General features: G+C 40.1%; 1 protein-coding gene across 2 annotated transcripts in view; it reads left to right on the forward strand.

Annotated features, from left to right (window-relative positions):
- Positions 1-23830, forward strand: part of AGBL4 (ATP/GTP binding protein like 4) — a 1262788-nt gene that overhangs the window by 733158 nt on the left and 505800 nt on the right. For both annotated transcript variants that reach the window (XM_021097823.1, XM_021097822.1), the window contains exon 5: positions 21393-21609. In XM_021097823.1, the coding sequence (XP_020953482.1) occupies positions 21393-21609 (217 nt within the window). The remainder of the gene's footprint in view (positions 1-21392; positions 21610-23830) is intronic.

Here is a 23830-nt window from a genome sequence, read left to right on the forward strand (position 1 = left end):
TTTCCCCATTGAGTATTATATTTGCTGTGGGTTTATCATAAATGGCTTTGCTTATATTCAGGAATGTTCCCTCTATACCCACTTTGGCGAGGGTCTTGCTCATGAATGGATGTTGGACTTTGTCAAATGCTTTTTCTGCGTCTATTGAGATGATCATATGATTTTTGACTTTTCTTTTGTTAATGTGGTGTATGATGCTGATTGATTTGCATATGTTGAACCATCCTTGTGAACCTGGGATGAACCCTACCAGGTCATGGTGTATGATCTTTTTGATATGTTGTTGGATTTGGTTGGCTAAGATTTTGTTGAGAATTTTTGCATCTATATTCATCAAAGATATGGGCTGATAGTTTTCTTTTTTGGTGGTATCTTTGGTTTTGGAATGAGGGTGATGGTGGCATCATAGAATGTCTTTGGGAGTATTCCTTCTTCTTCAACCTTTTGAAAGAGTTTAAGGAGGATGGGCACCAATTCCTCTTTATATGTTTGATGGAATTCGCCTGTGAAGCCATCTGGTCCTGGACTTTTCAAAAGACCTGAATAGACTGTTCTCCAAGGGAGATAAACAGATGGCCAACAAGCACATGAAAAAATGCTCAACGTCATTGATTATAAGAGAAATGCAAATCAAAACTACCATGAGATACCACCTCACACCAGTCAGAATGGCCATCATTAGTAAGTCCACAAATAACAAGTGCTGGAGGGGCTGTGGAGAAAAGGGAACCCTCCTGCACTGCTGGTGGGAATGTAAACTGGTACAGCCACTATGGAGAACAGTTTGGAGATACCTTAGAAATCTATACATAGAACTTCCATGTGACCCCGCAATCCCACTCTTGGGCATCTATCCGGACAAAACTCTACTTAAAAGAGACACATGCACCCACATGTTCATTGCAGCACTATTCACAATAGGCAGGACATGGAAACAACCCAAATGTCCATCGACAGATGATTGGATTCGGAAGAGGTGGTATATATACACAATGGAATACTACTCAGCCATAAAAAAGAATGCCATAATGCCATTTGCAGCAACATGGATGGAACTAGAGACTCTCATACTGAGTGAAATGAGCCAGAAAGACAAAGACAAATCCCATATGATATCACTTACAACTGGAATCTAATATCCAGCACAAATGAACATCTCCACAGAAAAGAAAATTATGGACTTGGAGAATAGACTTGTGGTTGCCTGACGGGAGAGGGAGGGAATGGGAAGGATTGGGAGCTTGGGATTATCAGATACAACTTAGAATAGATTTACAAGGAAATCCTGCTGAGTAGCATTGAGAACTATGTCTAGATACTCATACTGCAACAGAACAAAGGGTAGGGGGAAAATGTATACATGTAAGAATAACTTGATCCCCATGCTGTACAGCGGAAAAAAAATATGACTTTTCATAGTTCTTTCTTTGCTTTGGATACTTGGAAGCTCAAATTTAAAGCCCACTTCTAATGAGTTCACATTAACTTCATGGTATGCATCTGTTATAATATTACTTCAAACTTTGTTCATTTTCCTTCCCATGATATCTCGTTATTTCCTCTTTTGTTTAATATTTGTTTTTTATATATACATATGTAAACATGTATGTATATATAAACACACACACACATATGCATATATAATCCAGTTGCTTAGAGTATGGGGAGAGAACTGTGTCTTATTCATCTTTAAATCTTCCATACTTGGGAAAATACTTGCGCAGAGAAAGTGCTGAATGTGTGCTTGAGTTTTGCATTATCTATATAAAGCTGCTTTGACTGACTCAGATAATTGAGAAATGACTAAATTTTTAAATTGCAGGTTAGCCAGGTGGGGCATACTCACCTCATGTGCAGGGGAGCCGTTCTCTTTTCTTCAGGATGCATCTATTGGCTGCTTGGCCTTCAGAAGCATTTTTGATTAGCTTTGCTCTTTCCAGGGATGTGGACATTGTATAGCTACATTCGGACTGATTTACAAGTAAACAGAGATTCAGTTTTCCACCAAAACTAATCCAGAAAGGTCAAAGTTGCCACCCCTTTTGCCTTTATCCTCTTAGATATATATTTACCAGGCTGGGAATCCATCTTCAGCAAGCTGGAAGCCTTAAGGTGGATTTGGACTCATTTTTGACAAACATTTCATTGTGGATGGTCTCAGCCCAAAAGGACAGGACCCACTGCTGAATTTATTGTCCAAGTCATTTCTACCTCTGGGATGGAAGCAAGCTATGCTCTCTAATAAATCTTCCAGTAAAGAAGGCCTTTCTTCTTTTGAGTGCCTCTTGATCCCATCACCTTTGTCTTCCCTCCATGGGGTTTGTTTTCTTCTTTTTTCCCTATTGCAGTAACTTGTCAGTTTTCAGAACACTTTCTTAATCTGATGCTTCAAAATAGAAGGCCAGCTTGGGGAGAAAAGTATAGCCTCTCTGATCACTCTACCTTCACAGCCTTCCTCTTTCCACATGTAACACCATTTTTCCACCCCTCCCCGAATTCCAGACCTACCTCAAGATTTCACCTAGAACGCTCCCAGATGGGATTAGGCCAGTTGTAAGAGCATTTGAGAGGAAGCTGGCTGCTTTTCAATAGTCCTGCTTGGAAAAAATTAATCTACCTACTTCTTTTATTTTAGCTAACACTTCTCCAAAGTTCTCTACGTGAACTCTGATAACATTACCTGGATCTCCTCCCTCCCTTGATGCCATCGTATGCAAGACAGAGGGTGCAGATACAAAGCAGGAAAGGCGATCTGGAGAAAGCAGAGCATATGTATGATATATCTGGTTGATGATATTCCTTAGTCTGACATCCAAATCCCACCCTATTCCCTGCAGTTGAATTCAAGCTCCTCTTCAGACTCCTCTCCAGTGATTTCCACATAAAACCTATGCTTCAGAGTCTCATCTCTTGTCCTTTCCATATACACGTCCTCTGTCTGAGAAATCTTTCCTCCTATTTGAATGAAACCACATTTTATCCTTATCAGTTTGAAGCCAACCTCTTTAGGAATTCTTCTCTCATCACCACCCCTCCCCACCTCTCTTAAGAAGGTCCACATTATATTGTAGGCAGTGTTCTGTTTAAGTGCTATCTCCTGGAGTTGAAGCCATGGCTAACTTCTATTGACTAGCTGTGTGGTCTTCAATGACATCTTTCAGTGGACGCAGCACTTCTCCTTTACTGCACACTTCTTACTCAATCCAAGAAGCAGCCGAATGTCTGAGCTACCACTACTCTGAGGTGAAACAGGCAGCTGCTTCAATAGTGTGATTTGAGGCTATCTTGTGATCTGAAAATTTTCCTTTACTGGCCTTTGATTAAAACTTTGAATATATCTTATAAAACTAAACATTTAATGAAATTCTTAGAGTCATAACTTCATAGACTTTGGAATCCTAGAATGTCAATTCTGTAAAGATCCTTTGAGGTTCTCTTACTTTAATCTTCTTTTGTTTTGTTTTTAATCTTTTTTTTTTTTAGTTTGAGAAACTGCTTTTCAGAGAGGTAAATAAGTTGACAAAGACCATAATGTAATTAAAATTTTATTTATCAACATTACTCATCAATGACATAATTCTAATTATCTAGAAGGCAAATATGGCTTATGTTGTCATTTTCATTGTCTCCAGTTGAATTGGTTGAACTGTGTCACAAGATATAATTTATTTAGTTGGTAAGAACAGAAATCTATTCTGTTTAACTTACACAAAATGAAATGCATCTGAAGAATATTGGGGACCTATAGAATCAGTGGGAAGTAGAGACTTGAGGGTGAACGAGAAGTGAAGAGTTTTAGCACCAGGGAGAGGAAGCCACACACAAAAAAAGTGGTCTTTGAGTGGACCGGCCTGGTCAGGATATGAAGGAACACCTAGTCTTTCATTACTTTCTTTCTATTTAAGGTACAGATTCCATGGTGGTCGTATCTCATTATCCTAGATAGGGCTATGTGTTTTGGCATGGGTCAGCAAGGGCTTTCCAACAGACTATACCCATTGAGGAAGGAGTCATTTTAAGTATAGGAAATAGTTTGCTGTTGGGAAGAGGACATAGATGCCAAGCAGCCAAAATTTACAAATGTCGACTACAGCAAGAATTCTTAATTCAAAGAAGGCTCCCAACTGTAGAGCACTGGGGTATGTCAGAACACCATGTGCAGAACATTGTGTGCATTTTCTTATTAGATCTTTTGAACAAATCTGCAAGAAAATAATATCATTTCCATTTTAAAAATCAGAAAATTGAAGGTAAAAGAGGATAAGTTAACCAACTGGCAAAACCTGTATTCAACACCATATCTGTTTGCTTCTAAAATCTATATTCTCCTCAATGCACCAAGCCTTCATTCTAATAAAGGGGCTAATGCAGCTCCTGGGACCCAGTAGATACTCTGTCCTGGAGGAGCAGGAGCGGCAAGGAAACATGACTGGACTTGCTTCCTCCCAGAAATCCACTGGGTTCCCTCCTTCACTTTATTTAAGTGTTGTCTCAGGAGAAGGGCCTTCCTTGACAACCCTGTGTAACTAACTAATCACCCCCTTCCTTGACTTTCCATTCCCTTTTCCTTATGTTGTCTTTTTTTCTTCACAGAACTTATTACCACTTGGTATTATTATTATTATAACATAATGTATATTATTTATTGAAATTAGAGTAATTTAATAATGTATATAACATAGATATATTATATATATATATGAACTTTGTTTTATATACTAGTTTATCCCTTCCCCAAACACCGGAAAATAGCTCTTGATTTTTTTTTTTTTTTTTTTTTTTTTTGCTTTTTAGGGCCACGCCTGCAGCATGTGGAGGTTCCCAGGCCAGGGGTTAAACTGGAGCTGGAGCTGACAACTTCCACCACAGTTGCAGCAATGCCAGATCCAAGCCGCATATGCGACCTACATCACAGCTCACAGCAATGCCAGATCCTTAACCCACTGAGCGAGGCCCAGGATCAAACCTGCATCATCATGGATCCTAGTTTGGTTCATCAACCTCTGAGCCACAACAAGAATACCTCAATTTTTTATTTTTAATTTCTGTTTGAAATAAAGTCCTGGGTGGGGGGGGGGACTGTGCTTGATAAATAATTGTTTGATGAATAAACAAAAATATAATTGGAAGAGCAGTTCTCAGCTCTGCCTCTAACCTCCAGGGTGGCTTTAGCCCAGTCATCTACCTCTCTAGGCTTCAGTTATAAAATGAAAAGATTGAACAAAATCAAGTCCAACAATCCCGTTTGCCTTATTTCTTGCCATCTGAATTCTATTTATCTGTTCATTTGTTGTTTACATACTGTGCTTCTCTGCTAGCTTTCTTTTGAAGAAAGCACTTTTTCTTTAAAAAAAAATTTTGGGGAGTTCCCGTCGTGGCACAGTGGTTAACGAATCTGACTAGGAACCATGAGGTTGCAGGTTCGGTCCCTGCCCTTGCTCAGTGGGTTAATGATTCGGCGTTGCCGTGAGCTGTGGTGTAGGTCGCAGACACGGCTCGGATCCTGTGTTGCTGTGGCTCTGGCTTAGGCTGGGGGCTACAGCTGTGATTCGACCCCTAGCCTGGGAACCTCCATATGCCGTGAGAGCGACCCAAAGAAATAGCAAAAAGACAAAAAAAAAAATTTTTTTGGAGTATAGTTGACTTACAGTGTTGTATTAGTTTCAGAAATACAGCAGAGTGAATCAGCTATACATATATCCATTCTTTTTTCCATATAGGTTATTACAGAATACTGAGTAGATTTCCCTGCGCCATATAGTTGGTCTTTGTTGGTCATCTATTTTATTTATTTATTTTCGAAATCACTTTTGAAGAAACTAAAAAATGTTTGAAAGACACTGGGCTAGGTGATCCTGAAAGTCCCATCTTTCTACAAAAGTGTATTGTTGTATTAGTATAAAGAGTTTACTGACCTCTCAGATAGAATACAAAGAAAATCTTTCAAAGAACAATTATGTATTTCTTACTGGAAGAAAATAAAAAGTTCCTCATCTCTTATACTCCGGTACCCAAATTTCTGGAAGCTGGTAGATGACTTGCAAAGTTCATTTTACTCATTTCAATTACCAAAAATTCTTTATTGAGTCCATTTTATTAGTGAAATTAATATTGTAGCCTTGCAAAGTGGCAGGTTATGAAATACAAGAGTTTAGAGCTTCTGAGATTAATAAATACACTGATATAGGAGCTCTTTCATATAATTTTGTAACTGTGATGATCCATGGTGTAGAGAGGAATCTGGACCATTCACAGGCAAGTGATGGGTACTGAGAGATGGACTTAGACGCCGTCTTCCATGTGATGAAGACCAAAATGTCTGAGCTGATGCCTGTGAATCAGCATTTCAATCAGCTTTTCTACGAGAGGATGCCCTAATAGAGCATAGCTGGTGTCCCCTTAGGAGCCAGTGACTTTGGAGTGTAGGGGGTTGCTAAGAACATACTTAAAATACATTAGCGGCTCTTCACTTCTTAGGGTTAGTCTTCACAGCATGGCTTACAAGGCAGTCTATGATCTGACCCCTATATTCCTTTTTGACCTCAACTTTTGCTACTCTGTGAATTATTCACTCTCTTTCACTCATTCATTCATTTATTCATTCAGGGAAAATTGCTTATTTAGTGATTATGATGTACTAGATTTGGGTTAGCCACTAGGGCTTCAGGGTATGCAAATAGAGACATGGCCTTTACATTGTAATGGAATAAGAAGAGCCATATTGAGCTATAGTAAAGTGTGATGCATGTTAACTTCCGGTCCTACAGGAATCACAGGAGCAGGGCGGCGGCATAACTATTGCAGGTAAAAAAAGGTAATTAACTCTAGACATAGTAGGCTAGACACAATAGACCTTGTTAGACTCCTATGGTTTGTCAAAATATAGACTGAACCATGGGTATGTCCTAGCCATGAATTGGGTTCCATCCTGTCCTGAAGATGATGGGTAAGACTGGCAAGAAGATGAAAGTTCCTCTACTTCCTGGGATTTTTTCTCAGAATCATGATTAAATCCTGACCTAACCTGTCTTCCTAGTCAGAATGATGGATCTTTGCTTTGCCTCTACTTCTGACTCCTGTGTCAGTCTCCATTCTTAACCTCTCACATTTCTGATCCTATTAATCTGATGTTTGTTGCTGAATCCATATTCCTAGGGTTTTGCAGCTTTCATACTGTTATAGTGATTCTTTTGACACTACTAGGGAAAACTGCCCTTCTCTGTGTGAGAGATTCCCAGGACTGTGCCATAACTCAGTCTTTGTTTTTCAGTCAGTGCTTCGCTTCTGCAGCTCAAATCCCATACCTAATAGTCCGCCACTCCTTATGTATCCACAGGTCATTAAGTCATTGTTCCTTTTCAGACAAAGCCACACCTTGGCCTGGCTTCCTCATCCACTGTTAGGAAACTGACACTCTAGGGGGATATTGCCTCAAGATTTCTGTTCTGTTCCCCATGTATTCACACCAGCCTTTCATTCCTGGGGGGTAGATCTTACTCCCAGTTCCTCCTATTATAGTAGGAAAGAGTAATTTCCATGTGACCTGGCTCAGAACCTGGTATGTACACCATCTCTGCTTAGTAATCCTACTCTCCTCCTTCTCACTGATCCTGATCACATTTGTATCCACTCGAGACTGTGGATAAGAGACTGGGACTGTGACCGTACTCTCTGCCCTGGAGAGCTAGAAGTCAGTTGCTACCCATGCTCTCTGCCCCTCCTCATTTTTCTCCTGGGTAGTCTACTTTCTCAGCTGCTGATTAAGCCTTGGATCCAGCATCACTGTCTGTCATTCCCAGTCCCCTGGGCTTAGAAACCTTGGTTTTGGCCCAGATCATTTTTTTACTTTGCTTTTTGGCTAAGCTCCCTGGATTTAGCAACCTGGAGTTTAGTCCATTTTCTGGCTTCCTTGGACTGACTTCAGGCCGTTTGAATCTACTCTTCTGATGTTCCCCTCAGTCTTTCTACTGTGGTCTCAATTCATTTCACTTAGTGCATAGGTACTTATTCCCTGTGCTAGGATTTGGGTGAAGATGGGGAAGGGGAGATGATAAGACCCAATGATGGTGCTCCAGATGGCCCCACATCCCTATGTTTCTTTGTCTATTCTTAACTCCCCCAACCCCCCTTAACAACCTTGGGCATGCCTAGCTTGTAGTACCTCACTCGTTGAGTGCTGGGGAACAGTCCATAACCACACTCACTCTGTACTGGGGAGCTCTACATCAGCCTAGTACCAGGCTGAGCTCTGCATTTACAGTCTAGAAGTCCTCTTAGGTGGCTTCCCACATGGTAAGGCTGAGCAACAACAAATCTTTTGGCTTAAAAGCTCTGATCTCTTTTTTCCCGGCCATTTGGTGTAATTAGAGTACACTTAACCTTTTTTATTTATTGTTATTTCCCCAACACAATTTTTCCCCCCCAAAAAAGCTCTTATCTCTCAGTGGTGGAAGAAGCAGGAAAATCAAGGAACAAACCAGGGCGCTGCATTATGTGAGACCCTATTACTATAGAGGAGAGGAAGGGATCCTTTGTCTGGATTGTTAACGCCTTTATCTTTATCTGAGAGAAGCATTGTGTGAAGCTTCTGCAAAATCTAATTCATGGAGCAGATTAGAAGCCCCCTCACCACAATACTCACCTTTATCCAACTCTGCTGGGAACCCACTAGCCAGCTCTGGGCTTAGAACTTGTCTCAAGCATATAAGTCCTTTACCTCCTTTGTCAGGCGTATTCCCAGATATTTGATTTTTGGGGGGTGCAATTTTAAAAGGTATTGTATTTCTGTATTCCCTTTCTAATATTTCATTGTTAGTATATAGAAATGCAACTGATTTCTGAATGCTAATCATATATCCAGCTATTTTGCTGAATTTGTTGTTCAGTTCAAGTAGTTTTTGGGTTGAGTCCTTAGGGTTTTCTATAGATGGTATCATGTCATCTGCATACAGTGACAGTTTTACCTCTTCTCTTCCTATTTGGATGCCTTTTATTTCTTTTGTTTGTCCGATTGCTGTGGCCAGGACTTCCAATACTACGTTGAATAACAGTGGTGAGAATGGACATCTTTGTCTTGTTCTAGATTTTAGTGGGAAGGCTTTCAGCTTTTCTCCATTGAGTATAATATTTGCTGTGAGTTTGTTGTAAATGGCTTTTATTATGTTAAGGTATGTTCCCTCTATACCCACTTTGGTAAGAGTTTTGATCATGAATGGATGTTTGAATTTGTCAAATGCTTTTTCTGCGTCTATTGAGATGCGCGTGTGGTTTTTTACTTTAAGAATATTTTTAATATGGCTTATTTTTTGTTTTTGATGGTGTTGCCTTCAATCTTCTCCAGAATTGCGATTTTATGGTTAATAAACTTTAAATTGTTGCTGCATTCAATTGATTCCCCTTTATAGATCATAATATTCTTAAATAAAAGGCATTATCTGTAAGTATTGAGTTACCTGGTAAACTTACAGCAAATTATTCCAAACTGAGGACATTCACAGTTATAAGCCTTTTATTATTGAAATACATAAACATTTTAGTCCAGCTATTTTCATAGTTATTATCTTGTTTACTCCCTCCTGAAAATTTTTCTTGGATAATTTTTTTTTATAAAAAAACTTCTGTCAAATAAGCTTCTCCTTGATTCTTTTAAATTTTTGCCAAATGCAGATGCTCCAAAATTGCAGGCCTTCTCAATTTCATTCCACTGTGGTCCATATATATAAATATCCAATTAAAAATTGGAGCTTCATTAAAAAATTCTCCTCATAAACTGAGTTATCCCAAAGTATAATCACTGAATTTCAAAATTAAATCTTGTATTTCAATTGTACTTTCATCATTTAATTTGTGCGGTTCTTCCCTTGCTTTTGTAGAGATAAATGTCATGTCTTCCTGTTTGAAAGCTTTGTTTTCAATAATTGCAGATTCATAAAGGCTTTAAAAGCTAAAATACTTTGGTGCTTCATTTGTTGAATACTTGATTAAAGATTTCCAACTGATTTTGAACAAGATGTAACCAAAATTTTGTTCTCATTTAGAGGTCTCATTAACAAAATTTAGGGGCCTCATTAACAGTAAAAACAAAAAAACACACAGCAAAATCAACGTTGATTAACAGAGAAGCTTATTAAAGGCTCAAAATCTCTAAGATCCCATTGATGGCAGTAAGTAAAGAAAATAAGCATGATCTGACTTCCTGAAACTTTAAAAAGAATTCTCGGAGTTCCCATTGTGGCTCAGTGGATAACGAATCCGACTAGGAACCATGAGGTTGCGGGTTCGATCCCTGGCCTTGCTCAGTGGATTAAGGATCCGGCGTTGCCGAGAGCTGTGGTGTAGGTTGCAGACGCTGCTCGGATCCCGCGTTGCTGTGGCTCTGGTGTAGGACAGTGGCTACAGCTCTGATTAGACCCCTAGCCTGGGAACCTCCATATGCCGCGGGAGCGGCCCAAGACATGGCAAAAAGACAAAAAAGATAAAAAAATTAAAAAATAAAATAAAAAGAATTCTCTTTGTGTGTGTGGTTTAGCATTACTTTCATAAAAGATTGTTTCTGTTACTTTGCGTAAATTTCGAGAACCATGGTTTCTATTTTGAGAGTAGTAAATAAAATCTTGTTTTGGATGCAGTTTTGATATATATGGACATCTCCAACCAACTCAAAATAAGTTTCTCTTGAATAGGTTTGTTGATTTAACAAGTGCATTTATCAAAATTTGTGTTCATATTATTATTACAAAAAATAAGTAATTTTATTTTTAATGTTGAAATTTATTTTTCTGAATTAACAGTATCATTACCTCTCAGTATTTAACCTTCACTGGAATGAATTTCCAAAAGCTTCACTTCGATTCTATGAATTGGGTGAAAATAATTGAATTACATTGGAATTAAATTATTTTCAATTTGAAACATCTAATGACCCTATTATAAAATCGCTGGTTTTAATTGTTCTGCTAATAGAGAAAAGACATTAACAGCTACCATTTTATATACAAGAAAACTTGGAATTAAAAATGATTGAAATTATTTTAGAAGAATAGTCATGTACCCTAAATAAAAGTGATACTACACATCACTCTGAAGTATGGCTTTTCATTTAAAGTACTATTGACTATTCTAAAATAATTGCAATCATTTTTCTTCCGTAGTTTTATTTTACAAATGTAAATTACAGTTTTTGGGTGTACATTTTCTTAAAATAACTGTTAAACCAAGTAGTTGCTGATGTTTTTTCAGCAGAATTGTGTCTGTTGGTTTTATATGGTCATGTTATCAGTATACCCCTATAAGTGGATCATAAATAGTGACAAACATTTTATGCAAGTAACATGTTTATTACTGAATTTCCTGAGGAAAAAACATGCATTTTTTGTATTTTTTAGTTCATTGATGGTGAAATAGTTTATTGAAAAAAATTGAGTACAAAAAAAATAATTTTAGATTTACACCATATGATAAATACACTTAAAATAGAGTATTCTCTATAAGCAGGATTGCTCAGTCTCTGTTTCCCAAATATATTTTTCACCCACTTAACCTATAGTATTCCATACTTCCAGTTAATTCCAACAACTAATGACCTGGAGGCTCCAGGCATCTGGCAGTTTGCCACACGGGCCACAGTGTAATTGGCTGGTAAAGCCAGCTACCAGCAGTGACAAAACCTTTAAAGATATCTCCCACCACAGTTTGGGTCCTGAAGATGTTAACTGCCATTCTGCATCTAGACAGACATTTAGGTTTTTTGGTTTTTGTTTTTTGGGTTTTGTTTTGTTTTGTTTTGTTGGCCATATCTGAGGCACGTAGCAGTTCCTGGGCCGTGAACCGAATCTGAGCCACAGCAGTGATAACACCAGATCTTTAATCCACTAGGCCATCAGGAAGCTCCCTCACACTTAGTTTTATTGGAGAGCACATCTTGAAAGGAAGGTATTGGTGACATTGGGTATGGAAAGGGTCAGGAACAGAAAACAGGGTTATCACTGACCCTGTGTCTCCTGTCCTACCTGTTTTGCCCATTTCATAACCTAAACTCTCTTACTGTTAACTTGGGATTCATTATTCTGAAACAAGACAGTGCAATGCCAACTATCCATCATACAGTGCATGGTGATAATCACAGCTACCATCGTGAGCACCTGTTGCTTGTCATGTACCAATCTCATCTCTAATCTTCAAAAGAAACCCGTGAGCTAGATGTGGTTTTTGTTTTATGGATGTGGAAATGCAGGCCTAAGGCCACACAACTGATAAATGATGGACGTAAACAAGAGCCTAGGTCCACATTCTTTCTACTGTACAGTGACTACATTTCATAAAGGCATCAAAAGTGGAATTGAATACATTTCATAAAGCCATCAAAAGCTCTCTCGATTCATTCTAACTCACCTCTGCCTGATTTATTTGTTCATTTATTCAGAATATTTATCAGGTGCCTTCTGTATACTAGGCTCTCTGCAGGGTGACTGCAAGAAGATTCCAGTCTTGTGACTTCACACCCAGAACCCTTATTATTATTCCTCCCATGATGTAGCAACAAAGTAACTTGGATATAAAACTTCAGTGCAAACCTGAACTGTTGCAGCTATAGCTGGCTACCTGATCCCAAAACATCCAGCATTCTAAAAACGCCTCATATACTATCCCATATCCCAGCAAATGATCATTTTGAAAACACAGTCCTTTTCACCTAACAGTCACCCTAAAAGGGATACAGGACACATTTTAGTAACCACATTTTACACAGAGACACCAAGAGAGGTAGAGTCTGGCCCAGGGAATACAGTGTAAACTAGCACCCAACTCCCAGTTCTTTGTCCAGTGTCCTCCTCCCAGGAATCTGGATTGGAGAAGATAGAGGCTTCTCTTTGTATGAGGATCCCGTCCCTGGAGTTTCTGGCTGCATTAGCATTCTGCCAGCAGACACGCGTAGGTAGGAATATTGTTGCTGTCCATGACCAGAGGGAATAATCAGTCTCAGCTATTCCCTGACTCTAAACCAGCCGAAGTAATTGGGTTTAATTTTAATTTTTTTTAATGGCTTGGAATTAATAGAAGCAGCTGCTGCCACAGTGTGTGGGTGTCCTTCTCCAGAAGGCATAGACCAAAAAGAGAAAAAAAATCCTATACATAAAATAAACTCTGAAAAATAAACAATAGAGTGTGTAGGACAAAAAGGTTAATTTACCAGAATCGAGCAGTCTTTTTGTTATCAAAAACTCTGCTGGCAATATGTAGCTCTGTCTTTCTCCTCCCACCACTAGTGCCATCAACCCCTGATAAGATGATAATCTGATTAGACACTGGGTGTAAAAATGTGTTGCCTGTATCTGAGCACTCCCTCACTCTCTCCTTCTCCCCCTCCCTGTGACTCACCAAGAGATTAGCTGTGACAAAGTGCAGAGAAAGATAAGAATAGATATGCTGGTGACAGGAAAACTATTATAATTATTTGGAGGATGATAGGATTGGAATTGGGAGCAAGTCCTCTTTACCTAGGGGGGTAGATTTATAATGTGGGCACTCATGCCTGTGCCTACCTGTGGCAGATGCCAGAGAAGAAACGGAGGGGCCAGCTGGCTCAAGCCAGGTGACGGTTTAGATTGTTACAGCCAAATGTAGACTAAAGGCCATGTGTTGGCATGGTTGACAAGCCAGAGATTCAGCTGTCCTCATGAAGGGAAGAGAGATGAAATCTTTCTTCAATTTCAAATATACCTGGAAACTGGATGCCAGTGTGCTTCCCTGTCCTGGAGAGACAAAGAAGGGGAGCCAAGAGACTATTTCTGCAATTGCAATTGTTGGATAAATTTCACAGCCTTGGTATGGTGGGAAGAATATGTATCAGTCAGACAACAGTGTACATCAAACAGGTAGCACATTGGCAGCATGTAGGAGGTGCTCAGTATATGTCATTCCCTTTGGGAATATCTGAATACCTTTGTTCATATACCTCCGCTAGGATGTATGGGCTGAAAAGACTAATTCTTTGTTATTTCTCTTGCTCCTAATTTGAAGAAAAAAGTTTGTGTCCACTGTCAAAGAAGACCCTATGTTTAGAACACATCTATATTTTCTGCTTAGTGAGGAAGGAAATTAGGGCTCCTGTCTTTCAGGCTTCTGAGGAGGGCTAGGGAATGCGCCCTGTGTATTCTCTCCTTTGGGTCCTGAGCGTCTCTCCCTCTGTGCTCTGGTAACTTCCAAGATGATGCCCTGGCAATCTGGCTGATGGTTTGAAGAGAAGGCAAAGAGGATGGTAAATGGGAAGGAATCATTAATTTTTACACTCATTAAACCATAAATTCACTCATTCATTCATTCATTCATTCAATAAATATGCTTTGAGCTCCTCTTCAGGGTCAAGCACTGTGCTACATGTTATGGATTTGTGATGAATTAGAAACACTGAAGTTTCTGTAATTAGTATTTAGAGCAAGTAATTATTCCTGGAGTTGTAGACAAAGACTTCAAAGAGGAAATGTGATTTGAGCTGGGTCTCACTCTTCTACGTATAGACGCACTATGTAGAAAAGTATGGGAAAGGCAATTACAGAAAAAACAGCAGTTAAAATGGCATGGAGATTTCTGAAACATAATGTATTCAGGGCATGACACAGCTTCACATGGATGGAGCACAATATACATGCATTGGTAGGGTTGAAATTATTTAATATGTTAATATCTTAAAGTTCACTCAAAAATATATTCATTTATCCAGTTCATGACCATTTTGGAACTTGTCCTCCATTCAAGGCTGTCCTGCAGGTTCTGTTGTGCAGAACCAGATGAACAATATACAGTTCCTGCCCTCAAGGAGAGCTCAACCTAATGGTGGAGAAAGGGATATATTCAAGTTATTAGGATGAAATAGAGGCTCTAGGAGTTCCCATTGTGGCTTAGTGGTTAACGAACCCAACTAGTACCCATGAGGACATGGGTTCAATCCCTGGCCTCACTCAGTGGGTTAAGGATCCAGTGTCGCCATGAGCTGTAGGGTAGCTTGCAGATGTGGCTTGGATCCCAAGTTGCTGTGGCTGTGGTGTAGGCCAGAAGCTACAGCTCTGATTCAACCCCTAGCCTGGGAACCTCCATATGCCATGGATGCGGCCCTAAAAAGACAAAAAGAAAAAAAAAAAAGAAAGAAATAGAGGATCTAGTAGAAAAATATACATTGTATGATTGTGAATGTGTTCAGTGTATACATGCATGCAGTACACATGTGCATGCATGTGTGTGTGTGTGTGTATGCTTGCTTACACATGTGAATGTATGTCTGAATTGAGGATGTAAGTTACAGGCCTCCCTCACACATGCAGTGGCTCTCTTTAGTCCTCAGGATGGGCCCTTGTTTCAAGGGTGGATGATGATGATCATGATGACTTGTTTCAAGAGCTGGATCAACCTTTAGTCCGAGTCCCAAGAGTACATGTCACAGGCCTTGTAATCAACCTGCATCTCTAGCAGGGTCAGGTGTTTGACTATTTCCTTTCTGGAGTCTTCTATGTTTCTCCGAAGAAGAATTCTTGACCCTACCTTCCTTTTTTTTTTATTTGTTTATTTAGGGCCACACCCATAGCATATGGACGTTCCCAGGCTAGGGGTGGAATCAGAGCCCCGTAGGTGCCAGCCTACACCACCGCCAAAGCCACACCAAATCCAAGCTGCATCTTTGAGCTGCACCACCACAGTGCCTGAGCGAGGCCAGGGATCGAACCCGAGTCCTCATGGATACTGGTTGGGTTCGTTATAGCTAGCCACAATGGGAACTCCTACCTTCATTTTTTTTTTTTTTTAATCATATGATTTGGGATCACAGGAATAACTGCAGAGGATTATTGTGAGGATTAGAGGAGTTAGTACATGACAGAGTACTTAAAATGGCCTAGCACGTGGTCAATGATTATTGTTTTATTTTTCCCTCCTTATCTCAGACTCTCTGTGTTAAATGGAATCAGAAGACTGCATTGTTTAACTTAACATAAAGTACAGGAACTTTTTTTATGGAATCCCTTAAAGCTTCCCGTATTTATACTCCTCCATAACATAAACTTTTCTACTTTCCCTTCAGCTGAATGTTGAAGAGTCTCTCCTTACACTGAGGTAAAACTTACCTCCTTGTGATGCCTGCCATGTGTCTGTGGAGATGAGTCTTATTTTCATTTTACCAGTGCTTTTTTAAATAAGCAAGTACGATTTGAAACTTATCTGTACCATTTATTTTTTCCCCCAATACATTATTTTTTTTTCTGCTGTACAGCGTGGTGACCCAGTTACACATACATGTATACATTCTTTTTTCTCACGTTATCATGCTCCATCATAAGTGACTAGGCGTCTGTATCATTTCTTGTGAGAAAGAGCAAAAAAATGTGACACTGTTCCTGTCTTCAAGAAGCCTACCTTCCCTTTGACGAAATCTCCATTTACTTTTGATGCTTATCGTTAAGAGACAAACTAGGTGATAAAAATGGTTTGACATTAATATTAAATATCAAAGTAGAAAAAAATTAATGAGGAACGAATGGTCAGAGAAGGCTTCAGAGAGGAGGTGCATTAAAGAAGAGACATGTATTTATAGTCTTCTGTTTATTAATTAGTTCATTTAACAATATTTCAACCTTTACTGACAATCTGCAATATGCCACTTCTATGAGTAGGAGTTTACCTAGCAGGTGAGATACCTGGCACGGAGGGAAGATCAAACACCAAGATACAGATGTGTCAGAGGTGTGACACAATATTGTATTCAAGGGTTGTGAGTAGTTCAGTATGAATAAAACATAAGGTTCAAGGAGGGAGAAGTGGCTGATAATGCTGGAATCACGGGCAGCCTTTTCAAGATAGGAAGTTGTTTGAAGAATTTTTAGTAGGAGAGTACTGGAGAGAGTACGGTGACACAAGATTTTTCTGGAAGCAGAAGGTAAGACTATGAGTTGGTGGCCAGGGTAGAAAGGCACATGGCAACTTACCACAGGGACAGTGAGCACAAACTTCAGAGTCATGTTAGCCTGAATACAATACAGGCTCTGCTGCTTACCAGCCGTGCAACCTCAGGGAATTTTTTACCTCTCTGATCTTCGATTTTCTTGTCTGTGTAAAGATGTTAATAGCTCCTAGCTCATAGGGTACCGTGAGTATTCAATGATAATGCATATAAAATATTTAACACCATGCCTGATACATAGTGAAAACATAATGAGCAAAATAAGAGAAAAACCAGAAGTGCATTCCAAATGAGAGACACATTTCTCCTACATAGACCCATTCCTCCTTTCCTTTATTCTTTGTGTTACTTTGCATCCTCATGAATTTAGCCCACTGAATCCTTCTCAAACAGATTTTTGTTAGTATCCTTAGCAGAGTCTGGAACATCTAAGCCCTGTGCAGCCTCTCAGCTTCCTTGAATGATCACCACAGGATCCATTACCTTCATTCTGTCTGCAAATCAGGTTAGGACCCACTCGGCAGAGGAACTAGGATAGCTGCAAACCTTAGATAAATTCTTCTGAGAGCACATGATCAAATTTGGTGGAGACAGCAGGCGCTCTGAGTCAAGTTGCTAAATGTGGCTAGAATAGGAGAAAACTGAGGTGATTGAACTTAAAGCGTGGAACTTGATTGGATATACTAGTAAGTGAAGATTTGAAACATCAGCATCATAACCTGAGACACCTGTGACTTAGGAATCACTTGTGTGTGAAGACATGCTCGCCTTGTGCTCCAGGAGACTCAGACTCAAACCCTAGAGCAGCTATCACAGACCATTGGTTGGAGACCTCAAGGCCATTTCCACTGATATTGTCCCTGAATACAGATCTGGAACCCTGAGACTCGCTTACTCCACCAGCCTCACATTCCTTCACCTTCAGTCAAATTACAATTACAGACCATTATTTATTCTTTTTTTTTTTGTCTTTTGTTGTTGTTGTTGTTGTTGTTGTTGTTGTTGTTGTTGCTATTTCTTGGGCCGCTCCTGCAGCATATGGAGGTTCCCAGGCTAGGGGTCGAATCGGAGCTGTAGCCAGCGGCCTACGCCAGAGCCACAGCAACGTGGGATCCGAGCCGCGTCTGCAACCTACACCATAGCTCACGGCAAAGCTGGATCCGTAACCCACTGAGCAAGGCCAGGGATCGAACCCGCAACCTTGTGGTTCCTAGTCGGATTCGTTAACCACTGCACCACGACGGGAACTCCGCATTATTTATTCTTATCCCTGCTCTGTTCTCTTCTTCTCCCTCTAATCTTGGTTTTCAACTGCTCCCTTTTCTATCCCTTCATTTTCTGGTGAAACTCAGCTCCTAGGTGAATAGTCTCCCTTGGATCCTCAGTTTTAATCCACTAATTCCTTTACCCCTTGAATTAACCAGTCTATAGTACGTGATATTTAAATATTTGCTGAATAGAACAGTGAGCTAAAAAGCCTGACTATCCTGGCAGCCAGTCCTTCCCCCTTTGCCTTTTTAGGAACTGCCTATTCTCCTGTATTCCATGTACAGAAGAATCAAGAGGGGACCCTTCATGTCTCATTCACTTTCCAGGCCTTTTTCGTCTCTATTTCATCACTGGCAGCTCCAAAATTTCAATGTAGGGAAGGCTGAGGGTAGTAATCAGTTTAGAAAGGAGGAGTGCCTAGGGAATTTGCCTTAAAGCTGGTTCGTGTCACAGGAAGTCGGTTGTTACTTGCATGTTTATTCCTCCCGGCTTTGGGCGCAGGATCATATGGGCTCTATCGGTGGGCCTAAGCATAACCTCTAGACAGCTTGTGATACTACCATGGACTTTCATGTGAAAAGCCCTATTCCTTTTTGCTTGAGCTGTTCTCTCTGCATCCTGTCCTCTTCATCACCTTTGGATTCCTACCCGTCTTGGACTCCATGGCCCATCCCATCAGCCACTTTTATCTAATAGTCAAGTTTGTATTATTTTCTATACCTGTGCAGTTACTACTCTGTCCTTCTGACCATTCTCATTCTCGTCTATCCCTTGGACTGGCACAGTCATGGTTCTTTACTTCTTTTACTCATTTGAAAGGTACCCTGTGACCTCAGGGTAATGTTTAAGTTCCTTACCATGGTTTAAATAGTCATCCTTTCATACCTGCAGATGTAAAGCCCAGGGGCATGGAGGGACAACTGCAGTCTCTTCCTCATATGACTCCTGCCTTCCTCTTCAGACCTGTTTCTCGTGATTTCCATTCCCATTCTTTGTGCTTCCGCTGTAATGAAACCCTTGCAGTTCAAACATTTTACTTGTTTCTTCTGACCTCCTGGCCTTGGCACACACTCATGTCTGGAGTGTCAGAAGCCCATAATTTATCTAGAAGGACTCTGGAGAAGTATGCTAGTACTGACTTGGAATCAGATAGAAACAGATTTGAATCCCAGCTCTGTCGTTTACTCGCTTGAGACTGTGCATAAGCTTCCTAACTTTATGGACCTCCGTGACCCTGTCTTCTCAGTGGGGTAACAATAGTGTGGATGAAGAAAGTCACCTGCCTTAACAGTATACAAAAGATTTTGAACCATTAAGCCATCAGCCACTTGCAGCCACCCCGATTGTGCACCCTGAGGGGTTTCAGGATGGCAAAAAAAACAAAAACCAAAAAGGACACTGGCCCTAGGTAGTTAAGATTCATATCAAAGGAATGATTTCAGTGAACCCAGACTCTTGCATCTTCCCATATGTAGGAAAGTGCTAAATTCATTCATCTGACATGTCTTGTATTTTTTAATTAACAGTATTCTTTTGCTATTACTACTACCTGGTTTTGTTTGTTTGTTTAACAAAAAATCCTTTATATCTTGGCTCCTCCCTTACCGCTTTAGAACAGCCCCTCAGAGCTATCAGAGTGCCTGTTTCCCAGGCTTAAATCCTCAGTATATCTGCCAAAGTCATTCCCAACTTTTAGGTTAGGCATTTTTTTTTTTCAGTTGGCAATGCCCACCTGGACAGGATAGTCATGATAATTAAATCAGTTAGGAATGAGTCCCAGAAGCAACCTATGCTAGTGTGATCTCTCCACTTCTTCCTTTCTCTTTCCCCTCATTTCTCCCTCCTTCTTCTTTTTTCTTCCTTTTCTTTTGCCTTCTTCCCCTCTCTGCATTCCCCTTACTGTGTGTGTGAGAGTCATAGCATCCAGGGCTACAGGCAAGCAGTCTGAGCTGAAACATGTACAGTATCAGTGCCATGTAATGTTTGCTCTTCCACAGGAAGCCAGCAGCCTTACCTCCCTTTCTGGCCACTGAGGCAGCCTCAGAAAGACACCAAGGTAGAAACAGGATTGTGCAATAAACCACTGGCATGTGTTATAATGATGTGGAGCTCTTAACTGTTTTCTCCAGGCCCCCTACCCAGATCCAGCACCATTATTGTTTTTCTCAACTTCAGTTCTGGTACCACCCTCCTCATGCTTTCCTCCATGTGCTCCTGTGCCCCTTGGCTTCTCAACCGAATGCCACTGCAGTGGGCTTTACATTTTCCCCCCACCATGCCAGAAACCCCAGAAACACATTTGCCCTTAAGAAGCTTCCAAATAAAGCTGGTGGCTAAAACTTAGAAAGCAGTCAGTTTAAGCCTGTGAAGTGGGTGAATATAAGTTATAGGGATTGTAACTACAACATTTTGCCTTTTCTCATGGATGTGTTTCAGTGCTGTGTATTGGAGAATGAGCCTGTTACGTTGACTTAGCAGAATTGCCTACATAGTATATTTTAAAGCAATATTTCCCAAAGTGCTTCTGTGGAAAATTCGTCTCATGGAATGCTCTACAGAGAAATAACAGTAATAATTTAAAGAAAGGTTGAATATTCTTTTCTCTCCCTTGAATATTCACAATGCATGTTAACTTATTTTAAAATGTTTAAATTAGTGTTATACTATGAAAATCTGACCTCCTTGAGAAAAAGTAGGCTCCCCTAGTTATGTCACTATAATATCCCACTGTTTCCCCTCAAAGCACTTTTGGAGCCTGTATCTATATTATATATTTCTTTAAAATATTTTGTTGACTGCTTCCTCACCAAGATATATACCTCAAGAAGACAAACACCCAGCCTGTCTTATTTAATATTATACATCAAGAATCTAGCACACTCTGGGCCTGGGCATATAATAGGTGCTCAAAATAAGAACAAACAATGAATAAAACTTGTTCATACTTAACTGTGCATTGTCTGAACAGTTGATAAAAGATAGGGATGGAACTTGAACCTAGTGCTACCAGATTCTAGTCTCTTTTTTGCCATGTATGTTGTATGTTGTTGGCCTTGGCCACCACCTAAGTTTCTTAATGGTACAGTTTTTTTCTCTTGGGCATTTATTCCCACTGATTACATTTTGAAGCTTGAATGACCATCTGATATGCCTAAATTTCTTTGTTTGTATCTTCCAGGCAAAGGCTGCCACCTAAAAATGTTTACTACTACCGCTGCCCAGACCATAGGAAGAATTACGTGATGTCCTTTGCATTTTGTTTTGACCGAGAAGAAGATATTTATCAATTTGCTTACTGCTACCCGTATACGTACACTCGCTTTCAGCACTACCTTGACAGCCTGCAGAAGAGAAACATGGATTACTTCTTTCGGGAGCAGCTGGGTCAGAGCGTGGTAAGGCCCATTCAGAAACCAGCAGCCCAGGGGAAGAGTTTACCAGTCGTTTTTATAGAATGCAAATAATAGATACTGGTGCTTTGACAATATATGCTCTTGAACTTTTAAAAATCATTAATTTTTGTGTAGTATTTCACTGCTATGGCCACCAGGAGGTTATGGAATAGGATGAGACAGGTGCTTGTCCTTCTGAATGAAGCTGAGAAAGTTCTTTATTGAAAGACAAAAGTTATGCTGAACCCTCAAAACTGAGGGAAAAAAAATCCTATCAGGTGCCGCCTAAGGCATGAGAGCATTTTATAAGTCTGAGCATTTGAGATGAAAAATAAATTTGCTTCTCAGTGAATTCAACTTGCCTGCAGTACAGGTTAGCAAGTGGTGTGCACTGTGGTTGTGCTGTCCTCAGTGTGTTCTATTTCTGCCACCTGTCAGGTCTCCACCTCTTCTTCCTTCTCCTAGATCCCTGGGCCTGGAGATTTCAGTCTTAAATTCTGTATTAGTTTCCTATTGCTCTCACAACAAATTGTCATGAACTTTGTTGTTTAAAACAATGCAAACTTATTATCTTAGAGGTTTAGAAGTCTGAAATTGGCGTCTCTGGGCTAAAATCAAAATATCAACAGGTCTGTATTCCTTCTAGAGGCTCCAGGAGAGAATTAATTTCCCTACCTTTTTCAGATTCTAGAGACTGCTTGCATTCCTTAACTTGAGGTTCCCTTTCAGCTTCAAAGCCAACATTGGATGGTCAGGTCTTTCTCATTCTGCAGCACTCTGACATTGAGTCTCCTGCCTTTGTCTTTCACTTTTAAGGGCCCTTGGGATTATGTTGGGCTCACCCAGATAATCCAGGATAATATCTCCAACTCAGAATCTTTGACTAAATCATATCTGTACAGTCCCTTTTGTCGTCTCAGGTAACATATTCAGAGGTTCCAAATATTAGGACTTGGACATTTTGGGAGACGGCCACATTGTTCCACCTGTCCTGCCTTCCTATGCTCCCTTTTCCTTTTCTTCTCCCTGCTTAACCCAGGAATCGTGCCTCTAAGACAGGCATATTGAGCATTTTAAAGATTCTAAGTGAAGTTACTGGTGGAATTGGCGGAAAATACTGTTCTTGAGATTCTGACCTGTGTTGGAAAAAAGGACTCTGCCTAGTGACTGTGGGTTCCCCCCTAGAAGTGAGTCCCACTTCTAAATAAAAGTTTTCAAGCTGACTATTTAAAAGACATAGAGTCTGGCCAGTTTCAGAGAGAAAGAAGGTTTGTATATGGCACAAGTCCCTGAGAGCCAAAACTAGTCTGAAAAGCTAATGGTCATGATAATATTTTTATAGTCTGAGATTCTCTTTGCACTAAGATTTTGCTAAGTATCTTCCTTCTACTTGAAACTTCTTCCTAACAGTGCTTCTGATGGGTGCCATGTGTCCCTAGTGCCTATGTATTTTGAACTGAGAATTGGGACACATGGTGTATCAGTCAGCATGCTAGCAGGAAACAGATGGTAACCTCACATTAGGATAATTTGACAAGGACTTAATAAATGGGCTATTTACAAGGTGTGGGCATGGTGTAGGAAAACCACAGGGTATAGTGCAATTCCCTGGGGCTAGTAACAGCTTAGAGTATGTGAAGGGAAAGAGTGGTTATCAGAACCCAATAGTAGAGAGTCACGCAGTGGGCCACCTTGAGTAGAACAGTGACCTTCAGTGGAAGAACAGTTAGCCTGAGATGACCCTCCAGGAAGGGAGCTGAGAAAAATAAATACATATAACTCATTATCTTACTTCCGTCTGATCTCCTATTAGGGGTTCCTATTGACCAACTCAACTGGAAGTCAGAGGGCAAGAGAGCCCGCTGGTGTAATTCATACAAATAAACTTCTCTGGACAAAGAAAATGTTGGAAAAGGGCAGAGCGTGGTTGTAGAGAACAACTAGAACATATTAGGCACACATGGTCTGATCAACACTCTATTACTGGAAAAAGTGAGATTATCTGATATGGGATTGTTGGAGAAATCCTGAGATGAATGTTTGTCAGACATATGACTTGGGATATAAATTAAGAGAATGAGAGTTTCATTCAATACTTGTGACTTTTAAGGCAAGGATTTGTTCCTTTCATTCCTGTGTTCACCCCAGTCCTCTCTTAGATTTATGGCAGGCAGAATAGAATGTAGATGCACATTGAATGGCTATGGAGTATATTATGAATAAA

This window comes from Sus scrofa, chromosome 6 (genome assembly GCF_000003025.6).
Source record: "Sus scrofa isolate TJ Tabasco breed Duroc chromosome 6, Sscrofa11.1, whole genome shotgun sequence".
NCBI classification, from domain to species: domain Eukaryota; kingdom Metazoa; phylum Chordata; class Mammalia; order Artiodactyla; family Suidae; genus Sus; species Sus scrofa.